We start from the raw sequence: 26,501 nt of genomic DNA on the forward strand, positions 1-26,501 counted from the left end.
AGATTACTAGTAGGAGGCCTAGGGGACTCGGGTGCAGAGTGTGCACTCTCACGCGGGATGCGGGACAAAGTCTATGGGAGCTAGTAAAGACAAAGTTAGTGTTCTCGGGCGAACCCGATAAGGTAGATCGAAAACGACAGTGGATCCTGACCCTTGGATAGTGAGGCTATGCTGGGGCACCGAAATGCCGAGTTTACCTAGCCCAGGGGCTGCAGCTGCATAGGTCTCAAAAGACGTCGGGAATCCTCGTAGACGAACCAGGAGCCTGAAGAAAGAAGTTGCTGGCAGGCGACCAGTGAAGATTGTTCGAGTGATCCAAGCCTGGATCGAAGATGGATGACACCTGAAAGCAGAGGGGACCAAGTTCGTGACTACTAGCCAGTAGTCAGGTGGCACCAGGAGGGCACCGGATGGTAGTCACCTCGACTAGGTGAGTGGGCGACGCTGTGCTCTGCAGTCTCACGGACCAGGAGGCGTTGTCGGCGACCAGGATGGAGGTGCGAGCTGTCCCACGATGGATGATGCTGTCGACGTCACTGGACCCAGGATTGGGGCAACAAGTCTTGGCAAATTCAAGCCCACGCGGTGGACCTAAAATGGCGTCTGGAGTGGACCAGGAGGGTCCGGGGTGCTCCTCTTTTGGAAGGGAGCAAGGGCCAGTCTGGAGCAACCAGAACAGCAGTGGTGATGTCGTCGGGCGTCGTTAGGAAGGCCACAAGCCAGCGGGCTAGTAGCCAAACAACGCGGTGAGCAGCAAAAAGAAGAAGGGCCCCACGCAGATCGTGGAGATGCTGGGAGGCTGGACTTCGGTGCTGGAGCTGCTCAGGGTCGGGGCTTCTCGGACCCCAAAGCACTCACCAGAGGATCCCTCGGCGGTCGTGCTGGATAGATGTCGTGCAGTTCTGATGATGGCTGGTCCCTCAAGGTCTCGTCGCACCTACGGTTCTCAGCTTAGCTGTAGAGGTAGGTAGAGGTCAGAGGTGCCAGGGAAGCCGGGTCTCGTCGTGCTGGTCGGTCGGATTCCTGAGGAAGGACGTGCAGCAAACCGCAGAGTTCTTAGATGGTGCCTGCGGATGCAGGGTGACTACTCCTTAGCCACAAGGGAGAAATCTTGAGAAGAAGTCTTGAGTTCCTTTCGTAGAAAGTAGTTTCAGGATTCAAAGATGATCTAATTTGGAAGGGTCCCCGCTCCTGCCTTTATCCTAAAGAAAGGGGTGGGTATGCGATTAGGTCCTGCCCTAGGGGTGGGACCAGGAAGGGGGGTGGTTACACCCCTCTCCCATGCCGGACTTTCCCCAGGCCAGGGGCTGGTGTGCCCCTGGAACTGGTTCTAGCCGGCAGATGCGTAGTGAGCACCGGGGTGCCACTCTGCAGTCACCTTCCTGTAAAGCCCTGCCTACCCAGGATACACAAAACCCTGTCTGGGATGGTGCTAGCACCGCCCCTGACAGGAAACCCTTTGTCCAAGCTCTCCTCGCTGGAAGGACTCCCAGCAGCAGGAGGTCAGACTCGTGTCTGTGGTGGCAGCATCCATTTTGTGGAGCTGAGGCTTCAGTTAACTTTAACCAGGGTTCACAGTTACATACATGTCGTGTCCCTCTAGAAGGGTGGAATGCTAACCCCGTCGCCAGAATTGGCGAGGGGTTAGTATTCCAATTCGTATGACACCTTACTCGACATGTTTTGATAAAGCAATACCAGAGATAGCATTTAACCGCGAGGATTATAATGCACTTAAGAGTATATAGTATGCGTTATCATGGAACAGCTATTAGGACTTGGTTCCGCAAGCTGCAAACGGGCTCAGCTCATGCCAGAGCACCATTTCACCCGATTCCAAGCACTCTGCCTTCAGGATTGTCAAGGCCTGCCATAGGAGTGGCTGATAGGAATCTGTGTGTCCATTTTTAGGGTTAGATATAGGTATACTATATCTAAAGCAAAGGGTGAGTACACCACCTTGCCCCAGCTGTCGTGCAGCCAGTTGTGTCAGATTTAGATGGCCATCCAAGGGTGGCATAATACATGCTTCAGCCCCTGGTAGGCCCTGGGTACACCTATGCCCTGAGTGACAGGGTCTGATAAGGTGGCCCAGTACCAATTGGAAATGTACCTAAGGTACATGGAATCCATTTTAGAGAGAGAGCAGTAGGCCGGGGGTCCTGATTCGCAGGGCCCCAGGTCAACTAAGTCAGAAAACCAGCAAAACACCAGGCAAAAAAGTTGGGGGTAACCATATTCAGGTATCTACCTTCCTACACAACCCCCCCCCCCCCCAAACGAAAGGAGATAAGGCTATCCTTGACCAGTTAAGCCTATATTGCCTGAGTGGCCATATGAGGTGGTACATGCACTGGCATGGTTACCCCCTGTATCATGGTCCACTAAGCAATCCCTCACCCTAAGGGTATCTGAGGGTCTCCACCATAGGGAATCACTACCCGCGGTGTGCTTTGGCAAAGTAAAAGGCTGGTGTGGGAATGGAGTATTGAAGTGAGACTCCACTATTGTTGGGCTCAACTTCCTCCAATCACTATCCACCATATGTGCCTTTCTTTCCAGTACTGAGTTGCTATGAGCTCTCAGGGTCAACCTCTGGCTACCTAAAGCTGGAGGCTGAGTCCCTCTGTTTGGCTTACTGGAGGGACAGGTCAGGTTTTGTTTTTTAGGCCCCAGGTTTGGCTGTGCCCAGCAGTGTCCAGCTGTGGGAGTTCCCTAACTAAGTTTAAGGGGGATCCCTCAGGAGTGTGTTTTATTTTTACTTGGCTAGGACTACTAGCTTCAGTGATCCTAATCTGCTGATTGGGAAGTTCTTTTGGACAGGGGGCCCTTTGGGGTCCACCACTGGCCTCCCTGACCTCTACAGCCCTGGGCTGATGGAGGCAGGGTTGAGAGGGGCAGGCTACCTGCTCCAGACTGGGTCCCACCTGGGAAGGGTCCACTGCCATCAGGGGCTCTGCCAGGCTAGGTCTGACTACCTCTGGGGCAGTTCCTTCACCTGGGGTAGAGTCAGTTCCCTGAGGAGGCTGGCTCTCACCTAATGTCTGGGAGGGGGAAGACTTTTCTTCCTCCTCAATGCTCTCAGTTTGAGTGGAGTGATCCATTGTTTCAGGCTTCACAACACTATTATCTGTCTGAGTTTGAGCTGTGGCCATCACAACTCCACCAACCTTTTCAGGAAGGGACTCAGTTTGGGTTTGGGCTATGACCATCACAGCCTTGCCAACCTGTCCAGGAAAGGCATCTTTCTGGGATAGGGCTGTGACTGGCACAGCCCTCCTGACCTGTTCAGGGAGGACATCTTGGACTGGGGCTGTAGCTATCACTGCCCCACTAACCTTACCATGGAGGTTTACCATTTTAAAATGGGTTTCTTGCTCTACCTCAGCCCAGGCTGAGGTCTCTAAATCATTCCCCAGTAGGTAATCTTCAGGCAAGTTTGGTGACACTGCCACTCTCTTGTGACCAGTGACACCTCCCCAGCTGAGATTTACCACTGCTATGGGATGATCTCTCTGCACTCCATCAATGTTCACTACCTGGTATGTGGCACCAGGCATAAGTTGCCTTGAGGGGACTAGGCTCTCAGCCACCCTGTGTCTCTGTAGGCCTCAACTTTTGAACCATTGATGAGGGGCTCCTGTCTGTACCTGCCCAAAGTGTTGGGACAGGCTGTGAAGTTGGCAAACCCCATGCCAGTCTCACAGACAAGAGTATCTAAGTCAGGGGACCTGGTTAGGCCAGAGTCCCCAGGCACTCCCAAAGAAAATGCACCCAGATTCTTGGGGGCACTCCCACCACCTGGGGGATTAGTACTAGTAGTAACAGGAGGCTGGGAAGCTTTATTTGAGGGTATGTTCTCCTTATTGTTGTTGGCCTTGGGACAACTGCTGTCAGTTTTGTAATGGCCTACCTGTTTGCAGGTATGACAATAAGGTTTCTTTTGGGTTTTGGGAGAAGTTTGGGACCCACCCTTTTCAGAGGTATTTTGGGGCCCTGTGGTTTGATCAGAAGATTTATTCCCACCCGTCTCTTGAGGCTTGGTTGATTCCTTCTTTTGGTCACCACCCTGGTTCTTAGGCTTGACCCTGGTTCTGACCCATTTGTCTGCCCTCTTACCCAATTCTTGTGGAGAGGTCAGATCAGAGTCTACCAGGTGTTGGTGTAATAACTGGTTCTGACAATTACTTAAGATTTGCTCTCTCATAATTAGATTGTATAATCCTTTAAAATCAGTAACCTTACTTCCCAGTAGCCAGCCTTCAAAAGCCTTAGTGGCACAATCAACAAAGTCAGTCCAATCCTGAGACCGAGTTTTCTGGGTGTCTCTGAACATCAACCTGTACTGTTCAGTGGTTAAACCAAACCCATCAATCAGTGTATTCTTCAGGACTTGGTAATTGTTAGCATCCTCAGCTCTAGTAGTGAGGAGCTTATCTCTACCTTCGCCTTCAAAGGAGAGCCACAAGATAGCTGCCCACTGACTCTGGGGGACACACTGTACAGTGCAAGCCCTCTCCAAAGCAGTCATCCATTTGTGGATGTCATCCCCTTGTTTAAAGGGGGGCACTATCTTACTCAGGTGTCTAGTGTCTAAACTCCTGTCTTTTTCTCTTGGGAGAATGCTGCCACCAGCGGGGTCTGCCCCACACAATTTCTGCTCTCTAGCAAAGGCAAGTCTCTCTTTGGCCAGGACAAGTTCTTCCCTTTCAATCCTCAGATTGACTTCCCTCACTTTGGCTTCATACACTCTCCTCTGAGGGGATGTCATCCCTCTTTGAGAAGAGGCCTGAGAGCCATTGGTTTGAATGGATCTGTTAGAGCCTCTGGACAGAGACCTAACTCGTCCACCCCCATTGTTAAGTCTGCCTGAGAGTGGCCCTGGGGGTCCCCCAAATCCAATCTCATGCCTACTTAAGTTGGACCTGGAGAGTCTCCTGACTTCTACCTGTCCCTTGTCTGCCTCCTCCCCAGACAACTCATCCTCATCCTCAGCATCATCTGCCTCCTGGAGGGGATGGTCATGGTTATCAAAGGGACCCTGTAAGGGGGGCATATCCCCATCTGGATGAGAAGGGTCTGTGTTACCAGCCCTCCTAGCATCATAAGTCTCTAAGAGACCAATCAGAAAAGGAATGGTAGGGTTTGCACCCTGTTTTAGCTTCCTGGATGTACAGATTTGTCTCATCTCCTGGAAGCTAAGTGCTGCATATCTGGACATGACCTGTGGAGGGTCAACTGACACAAGGGGAGACTCAGAGTTTCCTCCTTTGTCTGACATGCTGCTTCTAGTGTGGTGTAAGTGATGCACCTACCTACACTATATGTTTGCCTACTGATCCCTTGCTAAGAGTTGTAGCCAAGGTGTGCTAAGCCTTGAGGAGCTAAAACAGCTGGTTCAGTAGAACTCAGAGTATTCTAAGCTAAGTTATATGTACCTGGAGTACTTATGTGATCTTTCACAAGATATTCTTAGAATACGTGTGGTAAAACAACAGCAAGCTCAAATCCCAACCGCTGCTCACCAATGTGAGAAGTTGGCCCGATATGCAGTGCTCACTATTCTAGTGATCACTATGCATCAGTCCAAACGACCCTTATGGTGATTGGTTGTAAGTCAACCTTATAGACCAGCTATCCTAGTAGCGTGGATACGAGCAGTCTTCGGGCTAAACTCTAGAGGGCGTGTTAAGCCAGCTGTTATACCATCACATATACCCCTTGAACACCAAGTGAAAGGACACCACACAAGTGTTATGAAAATAAACAGTGTATTTATTTAGATCACAACAGCCCTGTACTCTTTATGAGGACAGGGTACTAAGCACACAACAAAACTCTTATGAAAATACTTCAAGTTGCACAATTTACACAAATGCCCGAGGGGCACGAAAAACCATATACTCTAAAAGTGGAATGCGAAATTACTAGCAGGTAAGTACTGTACTAATAGGCTTTGGAATCGCTAGGACTACGTTACTGAACCTTCAGATTACTAGTAGGAGGCCTAGGGGACTCGGGTGCTGAGTGTGCACTCTCACGCGGGATGCGGGACAAAGTCTATGGGAGCTAGTAAAGACAAAGTTAGTGTTCTCGGGCGAACCCGATAAGGTAGATCGAAAACGACAGTGGATCCTGACCCTTGGATAGTGAGGCTATGCTGGGGCACCAAAATGCCGAGTTTACCTAGCCCAGGGGCTGCAGCTGCATAGGTCTCAAAAGACGTCGGGAATCCTCGTAGACGAACCAGGAGCCTGAAGAAAGAAGTTGCTGGCAGGCGACCAGTGAAGATTGTTCAAGTGATCCAAGCCTGGATCGAAGATGGATGACACCTGAAAGCAGAGGGGACCAAGTTCGTGACCACTAGCCAGTAGTCAGGTGGCACCAGGAGGGCACCGGATGGTAGTCACCTCGACTAGGTGAGTGGGCGACGCTGTGCTCTGCAGTCTCACAGACCAGGAGGCGTTGTCGGCGACCAGGATGGAGGTGCGAGCTGTCCCACGATGGATGATGCTGTCGACGTCGCTGGACCCAGGATTGGGGCAACAAGTCTTGGCAAATTCAAGCCCACGCGGTGGACCTAAAATGGCGTCTGGAGTGGACCAGGAGGGTCCGGGGTGCTCCTCTTTTGGAAGGGAGCAAGGGCCAGTCTGGAGCAACCAGACCAGCAGTGGTGATGTCGTCGGGCGTCGTTAGGAAGGCCACAAGCCAGCGGGCTAGTAGCCAAACAACGCGGTGAGCAGCAAAAAGCAGAAGGGCCCCACGCAGATCGTGGAGATGCTGGGAGGCTGGACTTCGGTGCTGGAGCTGCTCAGGGTCGGGGCTTCTCGGACCCCAAAGCACTCACCAGAGGATCCCTCGGCGGTCGTGCTGGATAGAAGTCGTGCAGTTCTGATGATGGCCGGTCCCTCGAGGTCTCGTCGCACCTACGGTTCTCAGCTTAGCTGTAGAGGTAGGTAGAGGTCAGAGGTGCCAGGGAAGCCGGGTCTCGTCGTGCTGGTCGATCGGATTCCTGAGGAAGGACGTACAGCAAACCGCAGAGTTCTTAGATGGTGCCTGCGGATGCAGGGTGACTACTCCTTAGCCACAAGGGAGAAATCTTGAGAAGAAGTCTTGAGTTCCTTTCGTAGAAAGTAGTTTCAGGATTCAAAGATGATCTAATTTGGAAGGGTCCCCGCTCCTGCCTTTATCCTAAAGAAAGGGGTGGGTACGCGACTAGGTCCTGCCCTAGGGGTGGGACCAGGAAGGGGGGTGGTTACACCCCTCTCCCATGCCGGACTTTCCCCAGGCAAGGGGCTGGTGTGCCCCTGGAACTGGTTCTAGCCGGCAGATGCGTAGTGAGCACCGGGGTGCCACTCTGCAGTCACCTTCCTGTAAAGCCCTGCCTACCCAGGATACACCAAACCCTGTCTGGGATGGTGCTAGCACCGCCCCTGACAGGAAAACCCCTTGTCCAAGCTCTCCTCGCTGGAAGGACTCCCAGCAGCAGGAGGTCAGACTCGTGTCTGTGGTGGCAGCATCCATTTTGTGGAGCTGAGGCTTCAGTTAACTTTAACCGGGGTTCACAGTTACATACATGTCGTGTCCCTCTAGAAGGGTGGAATGCTAACCCCATCGCCAGAATTGGCGAGGGGTTAGTATTCCAATTCGTATGACACCTTACTCGCCATGTTTTGATAAAGCAATACCAGAGATAGCATTTAACCGCGAGGATTATAATGCACTTAAGAGTATATGGTATGCGTTATCATGGAACAGCTATTAGGACTTGGTTCCGCAAGCTGCAAACAGGCTCAGCTCATGCCAGAGCACCATTTCACACGATTCCAAGCACTCTGCCTTCAGGATTGTCAAGGCCTGCCATAGGAGTGGCTGATAGGAATCTGTGTGTCCATTTTTAGGGTTAGATATAGGTATACTATATCTAAAGCAAAGGGTGAGTACACCACCTTGCCCCAGCTGTTGTGCAGCCAGTTGTGTCAGATTTAGATGGCCATCCAAGGGTGGCATAATACATGCTTCAGCCCCTGGTAGGCCCTGGGTACACCTATGCCCTGAGTGACAGGGTCTGATAAGGTGGCCCAGTACCAATTGGAAATGTACCTAAGGTACATGGAATCCATTTTAGAGAGAGAGCAGTAGGCCTGGGGTCCTGATTGGCAGGGCCCCAGGTCAACTAAGTCGGAAAAACAGCAAAACACCAGGCAAAAAAGTTGGGGGTAACCATAGTCAGGTATCTACCTTCCTACAGTCCCTACATTCGCTCGGCATTGTCGGCCGAGGAGGGGTTCCGCAAGGAGTTGCTGACCGGTGAAGGGGTATCGTTGACTTTTCCTTTGTTCTGTTCTTTATTATATCGAGTGCTATATATATATCGGATGTGACATTAAACATCCTAACATTTCCTTACCTGCCTATTGTCCGTGTATTTGTACGTGTGTCACGCCTGGCTTAGGAAACAGAGTCCTCTCTGTGGCATTTCTCACTAGCATCAGGCCGACCCTGAAGACCCAGAGGATCACACTAACCACGATGACTGGGATGACTATGTCATTCCCTCTCCCGCTCCAGTACCTGCACCCGCAGATTCACCACCCGACGACATTGGAGGGTTCCATAATGTAGTTGAGAGGGCCGCTCAATGTTTCAAAATTCCAATGGTCTCTCAACAGCAAGACTGCTTCTTATATGATTTTAAGGAGCCTCTTAAAAAATCAATACCCATAATTGAATACCTGTGGGAGCAGGGTATTAAGGTCATGCAGAACCCTTCCTCGGTACCTCCGGTTGTACCTCGCTTGGATAAGAAGTATAGGGTGCCTGATACTGCACCGGCTTGTTTAATAGGACACCCCAAGTCGGATTTGGTTGTTACACAGGCGACCCAGAAGAAGTCCAAAAATCCTTATGCCCCGTTATCAGCTCCTCCAGATAAGGAAGGCCAAAGATTAGACAACATTGGGAAGCGGTTCTCATCAATGTCTGCATTGACAGTGAAGGCGGCCAATGCTTTAGCGCTTTTGGGGTGTTACAATAGACAGCTATGGGCAGATATAGCCCCATATCTATCGGATCTACCTAACGAATCAAAAGAGGAGGCGAAGAAAATATTACTAGAGGGTGAAGCCTCAGCGTCAGAGATAATAGACTGTGCGATGGATATCGCAACAACAGGATTTCGCTGGCTGGAGCGGCAGTCTTGCAACGACAAGGTTGGTTGAGGGCAACTTCCTTTCGTCCCGAGATACAAACAAAAATTCTGGATATGACCTATGATGGCCAATTTCTCTTCGGTCCATTGATGAGAGTTTGTTATGCGGACCAGGAAGTGAATGCAAACAGACGAGCATTCGGACGCCGAGAGACTTGGACACCCGATAGTCCGCTTCAAAAAAATCTCAAACAATTAAAACCACCGATAGTGCATACAACGCGCCTGACTCGCCCACTCAGAAACGGCGAGCCAGGCAGTCAACACCAGACTATAGAAATTAACAAACTTGGATTGCAAGTACAACTCCAGCTATTCTCTGTTGAGTGCGAGATATTGGTCCTGATGAGAACTCCGAAATAAAGAGAGTTCCAAACGCGTAGACTTGTTTTGTTATAAAGCCAAACTTAACTATTCAATAATTAGGACAAATATAACTGTACATACCCATTTACGTTGTAAAACAAATACTGGCTTTTTGTTGTGAATATTGTAATTCCAACATTCATTGAATAATTTATGTTTTGTTGTGGTTGTTTGTACTGGTTTGAGTGATGAATGAATGTGGATTGAATGGTTAATAAAATGTAATTCTTGTAAATAAGTAAGTTGTAAATTTTGATATAACACATATCAATTTTTGTTGTGTACACCAGATTTTAACATTTGTACAATAATTTGAAAAAGTACTTATCCAAATAGAAGTGGTTAATTGAAACTAAAAAATAATAAAAAGAATTGTGATTAAAATCAACAAACATACTGTCTTATCCGTATGTTTTGACTAAATAATTGTCCTATCTAGAAATTAGCGACATTGGCATTTTTTTGTTTATCTTCTCCATCTGGCAAACTCAGGCCTTGCTCATGCTTCCGTCAGGGTCCACTTGACGACGATATCCCGTTACAGAAGATCTCCTACTGGTCCTTCTGTTTGGTCTCACAGATTGATCAAACAGTTTTTGAAAGGACTCTACAGGACTTTCCCCCCTGTGAAAATGTTGCCACCTACCTGGTACCTTAACACAGTCCTTAATCAGCTCATGAAGCTTTGAGCCGGTACACAGGGCTGACCTGAAATACCTCTCTTGGAAGACAGCCCTCTTGCCTGCACTCACCTCCGCAAGGCGGGTGAGTGAGCTCCAAGCCTTCTCACTACAGGAACCTTTTCTGCAATTTAAACAGTGTTTTGCGTTCTTTCTTCCCAAATCCCAGTACTGCAGCGGAAAGGACGTTATACTCTCTAGATCTTAAACACTGCCTGAAATTTTATATTGAAAAGACAAAATCCTTCCGAAAGTCACACCAGCTATTTGTGGCTCACAGTAGGCCCAAGAGGGGCCTTCCACTCACCAAACCGAGTATCTCTCGCTGCATTTCTGCAGCTATTTCATTTTGTCATGAACAGGCAGGGCAACCCCTGCAATCTAAAGTGCGAGCCCACTCTACCAGGGCAATATCTACATCCATGGCACTTTTTGCAGGAGTGCCGGTCATAGACATTTGCAGAGAGGCAACATGAAAGTCGCCACATACCTTCACTAGGCATTACTGCCTGGATACAGAACTCATGAAGGATATTGCGTTGGGACAAGCAGTACTTCGTCATCTGCTTCAGTAAAGGTGAGCCCTCTTTTCATCTTTCCATCCTTCTCATGTATGCACATTTCTCTATTGTATAATTTGGTGGTATTTCTAGCTTGCAACTGTATGTTTCTATTAGTCGCTTGATATGTTGTTATCTAATGACTTGCATATCCTATACCATCCAAAATGTGCTTTGTTCATTGCTTGCTAATCTGATTCAGGCATGTGAATCTATGAAAGACACCCCTAATACTGGATAATAAATGCATTACTAACCTGTAACTGCTGTTATCCAGTATTGGTGTCTTTCATAGATTCACAGTCAACCCTCCCGCCACCCCTGGAAGGGCTCACCTACTTCCCTCAGTAATACGCCTACTTAGCATTGTGCGTACGAAAATCTGAGGGACTGAGGCTCCTTCCAGGAGGGTTCTAGAGGGAGGTGACTACTGATTGGCTCTTTTCTAGAGTTTGGTCCTTTCTACAAAAGGACATGGATATGTTACTATGTGAGGCCTTTAGTCCTATTTATCTATATGTCTATGGGACATTACTTTATTTATGTACCGGGGACTCCCATTCCGACGACGGGGAATGATTCAGGCATGTGACTCTATGAAAGATACCAATACTGGATAACTGCAGTTACAGGTAAGTAACGCATTTCATATACTAAATTGGGTGCATGGTATGCATTGGAGATAGAGAGTTAAGGTACAGCTAACAAAAGAGCGATCTCCTCAGCTGACATTAACTCTGATCTGTTGTATTTACTATTAAATATATTAAAATAAATATATGATATATCATTAATTGTATAAAAGTCAGCTAAAGGCACAGCCATCATGGAGGATTTCAAAGTGCCTAAAATTTTGGGTATGATGGCGGTTCTTCTTGCTGTCGATGATGGTTGCGGCTGCCTTCAGCTTTCTCTTCTTCATCTGAATTGAGTGTGATATACTTGATTTTTAAGTGTCTTGGACTTAATGCTGTTCTAGTCTTTTGAATTGGTGGTAGAAAATAAGCACCCACCCGAAAGAGTCCGAATGAGGCAAATCCTTTTGGGAATACCCTAAACTTTCATCTTCCACCCTAAAGAAGAGTACTCCATAATCCTATCTGCAGGATAAGCAAGCTCAGAAAATACCAATAGTGACTGTAGAAGAACCAGGGAAAAATTGGCGATGCGGCGAAACCTAAAGGTACGTTGACAACGAACAATGATGTTGTCACCAATGCAGACACAAAGTACATAGTCTCTGAGCCAATCAACAATGCTGAGGATGGAAACATTTGTCAATGAGATTGGACTACCCGTTAATAAATGGATCGAAGGTATAGTCCACAGTCAGGCTGGGATTTGAAAATTCACCCCAGAAATCAGTGCAGGAGACAGCTTTTTTGATCCGGCTCCCATGAACGGCACATCAATCAATGATAAGCCGCTTCCTTGTATACCTGAAGTGTATGAGACAGGTGTCTTGTGACTAGGTGGCTTTGTTTCAACTGAGCCTGCAGTCAGAGACTTGACTGACTGTAGACAGAGATGCCAGTGATGCCACTCTCTGTTTTGATCTGCTTTTCATCATCATTTTTGGTGACAGCTGTATTTTCGCCTTCTTTACTGGCATCTTGGATTCTGAAGCAGAATTTTTCTGGCATATTTACAAGTAGTGGTGTTCCTTTTGCCTTTTTGCCTTTAATCTTTCTAATACGGCTGACCAGATATCTGAACCTTCGTGGCAGAGTTAGACAGTGCAAGCTTTCCTATACTCGTCTTCCCGTAGGGAACCTGAAAGTTCAAAGTTCCTTTTCTCCATGATTGTGCCGACTTAGCTAACAAAGACCTGCCTTGTCCCTCAATTAATGCTACCACCAAATGCCTGTCTTTGAGAGTCTTTTTTGGCAAATTCCACAATGAATTGTCAAGTGCAAACAGGTAATACATAGGACATGTGTGTCATCCTGATAGCCTTACTTTCACGACATTTCTAGCTACTTTAAAAAAAATAATGAATCCCTTGGCAATTTATCAGCTATGGAAAGGTGACTAAAGAAGATCCCTTAAGGGAAAAGGTAAGAGAGAAGAACTAAATGGAGTAGAGCTCCTGAACGTTCCCAGCACACTGATGTGGTCTGAAAATCTGGCAGTTGGCGATTTCTGAGACAAGAACAAATGGGTGCCAACCTCTCTGATTGCAAAGTCATAGAACGAGGTTAGTATGTTGTATGTTTTCTATTTCGTTTTAAATGTTTTACGGTATACTTGTACAATGCTGAAGAGCATTGGTTACCCAGGGTTCCCAGCCTGATGATGATGAAGTGCTCAAGCATGTGAATATATGAAATATTCATTGCTGAAGAAGTCTCTCGTACCCGTGCCTTGAAATGAGTGTATGGCTGGGCACTATGATTACAGAAGGGACCACACAAAATCTATCACCCTTTCTACAACATGAAGAATTAACTAAAACAAAGACCCAAATTGCCCCAATTTTCTGAAAGTGAAGTAAATTAGGTTTGAAATTGATTAGTCCTCACAATGATCCAGTTTGCTTTCTTTGGCTTTTTGAATCTTAGAGGAGTTTCACGGCCTGTTTTTGATCACGTTTTCTGATAGATACATCTGCCAGTGGATTCCTCACCTTGTTAATATCCCCTTGCGTCAGCAACATTTGGAAATTCTTTTCGTAGCCTCGCGCCGACGTGTACTTGGACGTCATAGAGACACAGCATCGCACGCAACTCCACTGACGTCACCGATGCCCATAATAGGCCCACGCCGGCGTGATGACATCAGTTCCTTTTTTCCGCGTCGTCGACGCTAACGGTTTCGGGAATCTCAGTAGCCAACTGGTACTTTGTTGCCTTATTATTCGCTTTCTGCTTCTTTGTTTCTTGTCTCTTCACTATGTCGACAAAGAAGACCGGCTTCAAGCCCTGCAGGGAGTGCGGGAAAATGATGTCCATAACTGACCCGCACGAGGACTGCATTTGGTGTTTGAGCTCGGATCACGATGTGGATGGATGTTCATCTTGTCGGAAGATGAACCCGAAGGCCCTGAGGGAAAGAGAGACCAAACTCCTGGTAGCGAAGCTGAAGGCTGGGAAAGGAAAATCTTCGAGGTCTCGTTCTCGAAGGGCGAGGTCGAGGTCGAAGTCAAGATCTAGATCTCGAGAGAAGTCGTCTTCGAAGTCCCCTTCAGACCGTGCATCGAAGTCGAGAAGGAGACATAAGAAGAAGAGGCATGAGTCCCGACGTCATTCTGGTAAGGAGTCGGGGTCGAGGTTGCCGAAGAAGGTACGTTCTAAGATGGTCACACTTGATATCTCGGATCATGAAGGTGAGGCCTCGCCTTCGGAGTCGCGGGTACAGTCGCCGACTCTGGCTTCGAATCCGTCTCCGGCGCCGTCCCGGCCCGAGAAGAGGAAGAAGTACATGTGGATGTGGATTCTGCACCTGTCGAAGAGCCGACTCCGATCCCTCCACATGATCAGTCTGAGGGTTTACAGCCACCCTTTCCAACCCCAGGCCAGGACCCATCAGCGATTTTAAACGCTATGTATGGCGTCTTTTCAAGGGCGTGGTACCCCTCTGGCGCACCTTTGGGTCCTCTGGCCTTCAATTTAGGAGTCCCTCACTCCTATCCTCCTGCTCCATTCATGCCCTATATGCCGGCTCCGACGCCGCCATGGCAATATCCGGCTCCGCCGAGATCGGCCCGCTCCAGATCGACCTCGAGGGCATCCCACTGAGCCATCGGATTCGATACCGGCGTCGATCCCGACTCCGACGGAGCCGTTAGTGGATTGGACTGTGAAGCGTGTAAAGGAGAGGTCCAGAAGGGAAGCACAACGCAGGAAGGTGAACTGGAGGAGGATTGTTTTGAGGATCTGGCTGATGCTGGTAGCCTGGATTTCTCTCTAGAGTGGGAGTTGCCATCCGGCTCAGATGCACCTTCAAAGGACGTCCAGCCTTATCATGTAGTGATGAGGAAGGCGGCAGAACTTCTGCAATTGACATTACCAACAGTGGAGTTTAAGTCCAATCTTCTTACCGAAGTTTTGCATTCACCTAGCTCTGTGGTAGAACCATTGCTTCCGTTTAATGATGCCTTAACGGAACCCATTTTGAGGTGTGGAAAAAACCACTGTCAGCTCCTGCAGTATCCAAGAGTGTGGCGAGAAGGTACAGGGTTGGACCTGAAGACCCTGCTTTTCTGACGTCTCATCCATCACCTGAGAGTCTAGTCATACAAGCGGCCTGTTCCAAAAAGAATGTGAGTGCCTTTCCTCAGGTCCTCGGTGATAAAGAGGCAAATAAACAGGATCAGGTGGCTAAAAAGACATTCTCCTCTGCAAGTATGGCGTTGAAGTCAACTAATGCCACTTGCCTAATGGGGAGGTATGTGCATGCCCTTATGGATACTATGCGTACTTTAGCTCCTTAGATTCCTGATGCCAACAGGAGGGATTTTGAGGAGGTATTATCAGATGTTCAGGCTGCGGCACGACAAGTGAAACAGAGTGGTCTGGACACTGCAGACTCGGTGGCACATATCATGGGCACTACGGTCGCTACTAGAAGATCGGCTTGGCTGAAATCCCCAGACTTTTCGGCAGATGTTCAGGCGGCTTTGCTGGATCTGCCGTTTGATGGATCCGGTCTCTTTGGCAAGAAAGCTGACACGGCCTTGGAGAGATTTAAAGACAGTAGGGCAACTGCTAAATCTTTAGGTCTCCAGATCAGAGGTTCTTCGGCCAGGAGATTCAGAGGTTTTGGACGCTCTTCCTTTCGGAATTATCGACAAGGTCAGCAGCAGCAACAACAGCAGCAGCAGAATTCCATGTACAGATCTTACAGGGGAAAGCAAAGAGCGCGTCCTCGTGGACGTCAGACATCTTCCTCCTCCACCTCCTCCAACCCTCCAGCCACAGAAAAGCAGCCCTAGATCCGCCAATCAGGATCATGCGGGTCCGGTGGGGGATCGGCTTACCCATTTTCTACGGGATTGGGAATCGGTTACATCAGATCTTTGGGTTCTCAATCTCCTAGAAAATGGGTATGCCCTTCCCTTTCGGGAATTCCCTCCCAATTACCCTCCTTGCCAAGGTTTTTGCACGGAGGAACACCTGTTACTCCTGCAGGAGGAAGTTCAGACTCTATTAAGAAAGGGTGCGATAGAGGTCGTCCCAGAGCAGGAAAGGGGTCTGGGATGCTACTCCAGGTATTTCCTGATTCCCAAGAAGGATGGCAGACTTCGTCCAATCCTGGATCTCAGGATCTTGAATCTCTATTTGAAACAAGAGAAATTCATGATGCTCACCCTTGCTCAGGTTCTTCAAGCGCTGCTTGAAGAAGACTGGATGGTGTCGCTCGACTTGCGGATGCGTATTTTTACATCCCAATCCTGAAGTCGCACAGGAAGTATCTCCGTTTTACGGTGGGATCGCAACACTATCAGTTTGCGGTCCTTCCTTTTGGAATTACTACTGCGCCTCGAGTCTTTACCAAGGTGATGGCGGTGGTGGCAGCACATCTCAGAAGGTCGGGGATTCCAGTATTCCCCTATTTGTACGACTGGCTGATCAAAGCAAAGTCGTCAGAGAGAGTGCTCCAACATCTGCAAGAGACAACCCAGTTGTTGTACAGGTTGGGTTTTTCGATAAATGTACCCAAGTCTCACCTGCTGCCCTCCCAGCGCATCCTTTTCATAGGTGCTGTACTGGACACAACTGTATGTCGTGCATTTCCTCCTTCTCAAAGGATTCGCAACATTCAGGAAATGATTCCTTTATTTTACAATGGAGCGGTCGTTCCAGTCCTGAAGGTCCTTCGTCTGCTCGGTCTGATGGCTTCCTGCATTCTGTTGGTTAACCATGCACGCTGGCACATGTGGGCACTCCAGTGGTGGAGAAGTGTGGCTCAATGATTAGAGCGGCAGACCCTGATGCAGAGGTCTAACCCGGGACCAGGGTTCAATTCTCCGCCTCGGCGGGTCTTGGGCTCAAAAATTCCACGGACCTGATAATTCTCGCCTCGGTGCCTATTCCAATCATGGAGTCCCACTCTGCAACTCTGGGCAATAGCTTGCTTAATCTCCACAACGGCCCCCACAGCACTAAGGATGCCTGGCCTCCACCTTGTGGGTGCCCAGGAGTGGACGCCTCACAGGGAAAGCCAGGATGGGTTCCTCAGCGGTATTCGTACAAGCGCCTTGAGACCCTTGCGGGTGAGTAGTGCGCTATACAAGTATCAATTTAGTGGTGCCTCCGCAGGCAGTGGTATCAACACAACGGAGATCTCAGGGAGTCAGTGAGGATCTCCAGAGAAGCTGCAGCGGATCTGACTTGGTGGGGCGTGGAAGGCAACCTGTCTCAGGGGAAGCCTTTTCAACTGCCTCCTCCGGTGGCCACAGTAATAACGATGCATCCACTCTAGAGTGGGGTGCTCATCAGGGGGACCTGGAGGTCAAAGGTCTTTGGTCTCCAGAGGAAAGGTTGCTTCATATCAACCTTCTGGAATTGTGGACGATACGTTTGGCGCTCAAGGCCTTCCTCCCTTCCCTTCGCGGTTGGTCAGTCCAAGTCCTGACGGACAACACAACCGCGATGTGGTGTATCAACAAGCAGGGAGGGGTGGGGTCGCAGTGTCTCAGCAGGGAGGCTCTGCGACTCTGGTCCTGGGTTCAGGACCATCAGATTTGTCTGATGGCAAATCATCTGGCCGGAGTTCTGAACGTGCGTGCAGACACTCTCAGTCGGCAGTTCTCGGCCGACCACGAGTGGAGGCTCCATCCGGAGGTGGTTCACGACATCTTTCGGATGTGGGGAACTCCTCGGGTGGACCTGTTTGCCACTATCGAGAATTGCAGTCTCCAGTATCTGATGCAAGGAGCCTTGGGGGACGCGTTTCAGTTGAGTTGGGAAAGACAACTCCTTTACGCGTTTCCCCCCATACCTTTGATTCCTCGGGTTCTGAGGAAGATTGGCCAAGACCGAGCCGAGTCATATTGGTCGCCCCGGATTGACCATGAAGGGTGTGGCACACGGATCTTCTCCACTTCTCCTCTCACCCGCCGCTCCGTCTCCCTCCCAGGGGAGACCTCCTCTCTCAGATGGCGGGGCAGGTTCTACACCCCCACCTCCAGACATTACACCTTCATGCCTGGAGATTGAACGGGGCAACCTGAATTTCTTTTCCCTCCCACACAATGTGGTGGATGTCATTCTTTCAGCTAGACGTGACTCCACTAAGTCCATCTATTCATGTAGATGGTCTAGATTTGTCACCTTGTGTGGAGAGAGATCTGTTGACCCTTTGAAAGTCCATCTATCTGATATTCTCCAGTTTGCTCTCTCTTTGGCGCAGCAAGGACTTGCTGTTGCCACAGTCAAGGGTTATCTCTCGGCTCTGTCTGAGTTTCTGTGTTTGCCGGACCAGCCGTCTCTTTTCAAATCTCCTGTAGTTTTAAGATTTTTGAAGGGTCTCACTAATAAATTCCCTCCTACTCCCTTTATTGTGCCTCAATGGGACTTAAATCTTGTCTTGATATACTTGATGGGTGCTTCCTTTGAGCCCTTACACAGATGTCCTATGAGGCTTTTGACTTTTGCAATTACCTCGGCAAGGAGGGTAAGTGAGCTTCAAGTTCCAAACCCCCATTCTAGACCATTCATGCTGAACGAATGGTTCTGAGGTCCAGGGCTGCTTTTCTCCCTAAGGTGGTGACTTCCTTCCACCTTGGTCAATCCATTACCTCCCTACCTTTTATCCTCCACCACACCCTTTCCAAGGAGGAGGAGAGGTTACACCGTCTGGAGCCTAGGAGGGCGGTGGGTTTTTACCTGGACAGAACTAGAGGCCTTCGTGTGGATGACCAGCTCTTCATTGGGTTTACTGGCTGCCAAAAAAGGAAGAGCGGTTCATAAAAGTACTCTTTCAAGATGGATCCTCCTCTGTATAAAGATCTTCTACTCTTTGGCCGGTAAGGATCCTCCAGAGGGTATAAGGGGTCATTCTACAAGAGCTAAGTCGTCAACCTCGGCTTTGTCTAGAGGTGTTCCTGTAGAGGATATTTGTAGGGCTGCAACTTGGTCCTCCCTCCACACTTTCGCGAAGCATTACTGCTTGGATACCGAGGTGAGGAGGGACGGCCACTTTGCCCGCTCTGTCCTCCAGGATTTCCTGGTATAGCAGGGTGGACACCCTCCTCCGGGAGTGGGGACTGCTGTGGGACTCTATTCACAAGGTGAGGAATCCATTGGCACATGTATCTATTAGAAGAACATGTTACTTACCTTCGGTAAAGCTTTTTCTTGTAGATACAGTATCTGCCTGTGGATTCCTCACTGACCCACCCGCCTCCCCGTTGTCCACTCTTCTATACCAGAGTAACTGTATTGTATTTATTTTATGGTCAAAGGAAATGTGTTTTTTCAAATGTTTTCTTACAGTTGCTTCACACTGTGTGTGTTACCTTGACTATCGTGTACTGTGTATACTATGTATATTTCTACTGTCATTGGTCCGTCCGTGTGCCTCGAAGGCACGGAAAAAAGGGCGGAACTGATGTCATCACGCGGGCGTGGGCCTTTAATGGGCGTCAGTGACGTCAGCGGAGTCACGTGCAATGCCGTGTCTCTATGACGTCCAAGTCCACGTCGGCGCGAGGCTACGAAAAGAATTTCCGAATGTTGCTGACGCAAGGGGATATTCAGAAGGTGAGGAAACCACAGGCAGATACTGTCTCTACCAGAAAAAGCGTTACCGAAGGTAAGTAACTTGTTCTTTAGCCACATTGAGCACAAATATGTTGGAATTTCTATAATGTGTGCCTGACTCTGGATCAAAGATGCGCTCTACATAGCAAAAAGCATATATAGCAACTGCATCTAGATAAGTAATGGAACATATATTGGGAGGAGGGTGATCTTGTGCAATTTACGGAAATAGGGAATCCTGATCCTTGGTCAGTAGGGAGAAGAGCAAAGAGGGTTCTGATCTGTGGGTGTTCTTAAACTGTTTAACCTGATTATTACAATTTCTTTAAGATCTTTCACTGCATCTTTGTAGTCTATGTATTACACTTCATGTAAATAATAAAAGACATTTTACAACTAAGTGTATTCTGGAAGCTGTATTCATGGTGATTTCAAACAAACTGTTAACTAAGCTACCATATTGCAGTTGTTTGTAAAAGCAAAGCTCAGGAGGGTACATTGGGGAGCGAGAGAGACATTAGGACATCACAAATAAAAAGGAGTTGTGGTTTATGATTCTGAGTAATGAGGATGGTGAGAGATATTGGAATTGTGGTAGGAAGGACAGGATGTGAATTAAATAAAATGATGTAAAATGATAAGTGGGGACAGATATGATGACACTGAAATGTTCTAGGAAGAGTGGAAAAGTGAGTGATAGGTGAAAGAGATTGTGAAGCACAATAATTGTAAAGAATTTCTGATAGATACATCTGCCAGTGGATTCCTCACCTTGTGAATATCCCCTTGCGTCAGCAACATTTGGAAATTCTTTTTGTAACTTCGCGCTGACGTGGACTTGGACGTCATAGAGACACGGCATCGCACGCGACTCCGCTGACGTCACCGACGCCCATAATAGGCCCATGCCGGCGTGATGACATCAGTTCCCTTTTTTCCGCATCGTCGACGCTAACGGTTTCGGGAATATCAGTAGCCAACTGGTACTTTGTTGCCTTATTATTCGCTCTCTGCTTTCAATGTTCTTTCAATGTTCTCGGAAGAGTGGAAAAGTGAGTGATAAGTGAAAGAGATTGTGAAGCACAATAATTGTAAAGAATTATAGTATGAAGGGCAGTAAATAAGGACAAAATAGTTTCACAGAGGTCATGGCCTGATGCAATATTAATATTTGTTCCTATAGACCTCTGATCTGTCTGAAGTATACAAAGATTCTACGCCTGTTATCCCCTTGATTTTTGTGCTTTCTCCTGGCACTGACCCTGCTGTCGACCTCTACAAGTTTGCTGACGAGATGCGTTTTTCAAAGAAGTTAACAGCCATTTCTTTAGGACAAGGACAGGTAAGTGCCCATGCATTATAAATACCTAAGTATTTAATATTGATGTGTGACCCACAGACCTTTGGTTCCAGGGTTTAGTGAAATCCATGGTTTTGTCGATTTTCAGGTCATATCATGGATCTAGTCTTTAGTAACAGCTGGATCATTGCAAATTTGAAAATTGAACCACAATCTCGGTCTGGTGATTCTTTCTCTCTCCTTGTCTGCCTGTTCTGCTCTCTGAAAAAATACATTAAAATGTTCACCTGACTTCCCACAGTCTACAAATCCTATATTAAACTGCCAAATCCTCGACCTACTGACAATGATCCGAAGACTTTATTAAAAATCACGAAGCATAAAATTGCTTACATCTTCGATGTGATTGCTCCATATCAATAAAGAAAATATAGTCACATACGGAAAATAACAAATGGTACACTGTTGACTTGGCACAGCTCAAAAGACAGGGACATAAACTAGAAAGAAGCGGTAGAACATCTTTTGATTACAAGGAAAAAAGGACCAGCAAAATCTATATGCTTGTTTATCATAAAGCAGTACAGACAGCTAAAAAAGCCTATTACTTTTCCTATATCATGAACTCATCTAACAATTAAAGAGAAATATTCATTATCCGTGGAGAAATAACAGATATCAAGGCCTTTGACAATGTCATAACTGCTATTGTTAAATTCTGTGATGAACATCTGAATGCTTGAAACCCAAGCTCAAAATCATTCGACAGGGTGTTTTCAAGTTGCTGACCAAATCCCCTTTCAAGCCCATTGACCTGCTGAGGACCCTGTTTTATCTCGTTCCTAATTCCTATTCCAGTGAGTCCTCAAAATCACCACAAAATGAAAGGCATGATCCCTGCCTGTTGTAACGTTTTGAGGAGCCTTTATGGAGCAATGGATCGACATCCTGGCCCCTAATTCCACTTAACTATTGTATCCATCTATGAAACTCAACAAAGTTCCAGAAACATTTAAACACACATCCTTGTACAAAAAAGATTATATACACAAAAATTACAGCAAACTAACGACCTATTTTCATTCTACCTCTGCTTAGCACAATCCTGTAAACTGTAATTACACAGCAACTTTGGCAGTTAAAGATGCAAATAAAATGTATAATTCATAACATTCTTCATAAATGGCAATCTAACTTCAGACTTGAAGATGCACTGACTCTACGAAATCAGGGAAGATCTCTTATCTTCAATGAAAACCAACCAGTCTGTCGTGACCAACCTTTTAGATTTGTAAGTGACATATGATAACATTACCCATATATACTACACCAAAAACTGTCTATGGCCCAGTACAATCTTACTTAGCATCAAATCCATCCTGTCGAAGTGAAGCTGTGCTACCAAAATATGCAATTCAGCTTCCACCACTAAATCAGTCAGATGAGGCGTTCTTCAGGCAACACCCTTATCACTGATTCTTTTCAATGTAGTCATTAGTTGATGTGATTTCCCAACAACAGTTACAATTTTCAACGCATGACAACACACAGATCCACATTAATCTGGAAAAGACCCTGGAATTCCAGACTAAGATTATTGATTATCTCTCACACATATGCTACTGGATGCAAGACATTGGTTTCTTCTTTAATAGGTCTCAAACTAAAATCAATTCTTTATTTGGCAGCTTGAGATGGGTAGCACCCAATCAACAGTGCATAAATAAAAAGTCTGCTGGTGTAGTTTGACCAAGACCTCTCCTTTAATCCTCAGGTGACTGCTGTGCTGTAGTGAAGAACACCAGTGTCCTCCTGATGAGACTTAGGTTATTCCCTAGCTGCAAACAAGATGCAGAATCGTACTGACAAGACCACCAATTCACACACCTAGGCCATTGTAATGCAGTTTACTTGAGAGCACCAAAGAAAGAAATCCCAAACTTCCCGAGAGTTCTGGACCAAGTGTCAGAATTTACTTGAATTAAAAAAAAAATCAGCACTACTTTATCCCATCTATTTGCAGTTGCTTCCTGTTTAATAGATAATCACCTTCAAAGTACTCTGTTGTATATAAAAATGAATTAGTCTTGTCTGCCTCCAGAAGCTGACCCCGCATCATACACCTGGCAACCTGTTTAGATTAGATAACACTAATTTGATTGACATACCAAAATGTAGAGAAAAGGAAATACAGAGGACAATCTTTAAAAAGGTGTGGCATTAGAGTAGGTAATCATAACGCTTTATGGATCTTTCGATACTTGCATTTCTATTTCTAGGTCTCCCCTGTCATGTTCACAATAATATTTTTGAGACCACACCTGTTAGCTTCCTTTACCCCTTCTAGGGAAAAGGAGTGTTAGGAGTCAGGCAAACCTGTCAGAGAATCACTTACCTGTGGGTGATGTTAAAATGGACACCCACCCTATAACCCCAGCATGAATACAAACTGGTTGGCTTTTACTATCATGTGATTATTTATTTTGCAGTATTTGACAGCAAATCATGTATATTATAATGATCATAGTTATAAACAACTCATCTGATAATATGCAGATCAAGACGAATATTAGATCGGACCCCAATCCTAATTCATCACACATTCCTAATTGTTAGTCTATTTCCTGACCAAACTGTCTGAGGGTTGTCAGCCATCCAGTTTATAAATCTATATTAGTTATCAAAGCATTAACTATACCAAACCATGTACAGTTTCCCTATATACCTTGTACAGATATCTGGTTAGCAGATGGAATTCAGCCCTTTCGCATCTCCCCTCAGCAACCGGTCCAGGTGTGGTGTGTAATCCCGCACCTAAACCATTGCCTTTTATATCTTTATGACCAATGTCTTCTAGAGCAAGGGGGTGTAAATACTTGCTTGGTTCCTACTTTGCTACAGCAGCATTGTATCAACCAAAGGATCCATCAAATCAACATAATAATCACCAATGACTGCCAGATGAGTGATTTTATAATTGCTGTGCAGTTATTATTTTTAAAACTTCCCTGCACATGGTTGGGGCCCCAGAAAAACTTTACATCCATTCATCTGCAACTTGGCCTCCAAATTTGTCACTGAATAATGTGATATTTTTGCTTGATGACAGTCAATTATTGAAAATAGGAGATGCATACTTCCGTTAAAAAAGTTGTCCCGAGATTTTCATTTTTGATTTGTGTTTTTGGATCATTAGAGAAATAATTTAGCTTGGGTAGAGATCACTGATCCGGGCCAAATTGTTCTGGACAACATTTTTATAAATGGCGGATGTGTTGCAGTGATTATGTAATATTTTAACACCAAGCAATGTTTATGATCTAAATACGAAAAAAAAATATTTATCACTCTCGTTTTAGACATACTTTCATAGTTCATCTATATTTATTTGTTTCTATAATCACTTGTGGTACATTTACAGAAAGTTCAACATTTGAGAAAAGCATATCAACAGGGACATCTTTTTGTAGCACAGGTTTTTCAAGTACATGTACGTGTAAGTTCTGTGGGTAGAGGCTTTAGAAATGTAGGTTTTAGCACCCCATCAGTATCTGACATGGCAGTTAACAAACTGCGCACAGGCACTGCAGCGGCAGGACTAAGACCTCTTTTCATGGCTACTCATGTGAATGGCACAATCAGCGCTGCAAGCCCACTAGTAGCATTTGATTTACCAGAACTGGCACACTCAGTTCACTTTACTAGGGACCTACTGGTAAACCAAATACGCCAATCACAATAACAATTTACACAGAGAGCATATGCACTTTAGCACTGATCAGCAGGGGTAAAGTGCCCGGAGGAGTCCTATAGCCAACAACCACAGGTCAGGAAACAATAGGAGGAAGAAGCAAAATGTTTGGGGATAACCCTGCAAAAAGGGCCATTTCCAACAGTAATGATACAAAAAAACAAATCAAAAACGAAAATCTCTTGAGAATGTTTTTACGGAGGTATAGCAAGGGGCCAGGGCTATACCAATCCTCTTCAGTTCACAACTTTAAAAGATCCAATAACTTTATCGAGGACACCTTTGCAGTAAAGAGTCTACAGAGGGAACAAACTATATATTTGAATCAATATTACTAACATTCGTTTTTCTTTTGATGGTTATTGTTAATTCTGCAGATTATTTTCTTTGATAGATTACCCATGATTTCCAAACCAAAACATTGAGATTGCTATCAGTGTAGGAAACCCCTCCCCTCTTAATTCTGGGAATTGCATGCACTTGGTATGAAAAAAAGAAGCTCGTTATTGAGGAAAGATGATAACTCTTGGGCAGGTTCATGTTGTTGTGGTGCTCACAACTCACACAATGGACTTGGTGGGACCGCCTCTATCTGTGTTTTACTGCAGGTGTTACAAGTTTTATGTTGCTGCTACAAGTGACAGTCTCAGTCCCTCCTGGTGTTTTTAGGTAGAAGTGGAGAATCTCTGACGGAGAGGGAATTTCCCTTTTTTTTTAAAATCTCAGGCCTGTCTTATGTCATGCAGGTGGTTGCAAAAAGTGAGGCCCTTGTACTTAGAAGAGAATGCAGTCCCTTTACCTTGAAATAATGCTACACACACCTTCCTTTAAACCCTCTTCACTTTCCCCTCTGTTTACTTTTCCTTTGAAGCATTTCGGAGGGGTTCTTTGCTATAGAATGTAACCATGGAATGTAGCGAATAGACAAAATTAATCAGATTTAGCTTTAGAATAGCCTCCGGTGTTTGTCTGCATCTATGGATTCCTGGTGTATTTAGTTTTGTAAGGAGCACACCAATGCTGTTTAGATTTTTGTGACTTTGGTGGGGAGTTTCTTGATTGAGAACTAGGATTTCAAGTCGATCTGGATTTAGTTTCAAATGGTCATCCTCAGGTAGCACTCTCTAGGCAGAGTTTCATGTACACAGCATAGCATTGTAGCCATTTGTTTAGCAAGCTGCTGCATTGTCATGCATCACACCAATATACAACATAGAAATACTTAGGTGATTTCAGTACAAATACACAATCACTTCTTGCACACAACATTGCATCATTGGAGTGGAAACCAAAATCAGCCCCACACTGCAAGTGGATGTGATTAGAATGGTGCTTGTGTGCATGGATGGGAAAGGGTAGCCCACTCAGCTCTGATATCAGCCCCCATCCTGCAGCCCATCAGAGTAATGTCAGAATGTTGGATTGGCCAGTCTGTCCCTGCATGTACATACCTGGATAGTGTGTGTGGATTCAGAACACTCTACTCCATCCTGGCATTGGATAAATAACACCCAATCCTGAGAACACATAAGAACCATTTAGCAAACCCACCCATTCAGATACTAAATCACATACAATCTGATACCAACAGATATCAGACACAATTGTCTGATGGCCTTTCCAGTTAGGACGAAAGGACACTCAAATTAAGACTAACTTATGATACCATGGAAATCGAGGTTAATACAACATAAATACAATCATGACATACACAATAACACAATATAACAAAGCATTTTATAGTGGCTTTGAAAGTTTGAATATTACTTTAAGGCAAATTCTCACTCTTGTGGTGTAAAATATCAATATGATGTCAGCCATCTATAATATACAACTCAATGATAAACAATAACAGCACAATATTTTTGTACATTCTCTATAATAGTGACTGCTGGTTAGATTGGTTTCCGACATGATAACTATTGATG

General features: G+C 46.3%; 1 protein-coding gene across 1 annotated transcript in view; it reads left to right on the forward strand.

Annotated features, from left to right (window-relative positions):
* LOC147668342 (dynein axonemal heavy chain 1-like) overlaps positions 1 to 26,501 on the forward strand; it is a gene marked incomplete at its 5' end in the record, with an annotated part of 387,636 nt that overhangs the window by 142,068 nt on the left and 219,067 nt on the right. The window contains one exon of the mRNA XM_086948583.1: positions 20,706 to 20,864. Coding sequence (XP_086804709.1) covers positions 20,706 to 20,864 — 159 coding nt within the window. The remainder of the gene's footprint in view (positions 1 to 20,705; positions 20,865 to 26,501) is intronic.

Source organism: Lissotriton vulgaris, unplaced genomic scaffold (genome assembly GCF_964263255.1).
Source record: "Lissotriton vulgaris unplaced genomic scaffold, aLisVul1.2 SCAFFOLD_719, whole genome shotgun sequence".
NCBI lineage: Eukaryota > Metazoa > Chordata > Amphibia > Caudata > Salamandridae > Lissotriton > Lissotriton vulgaris.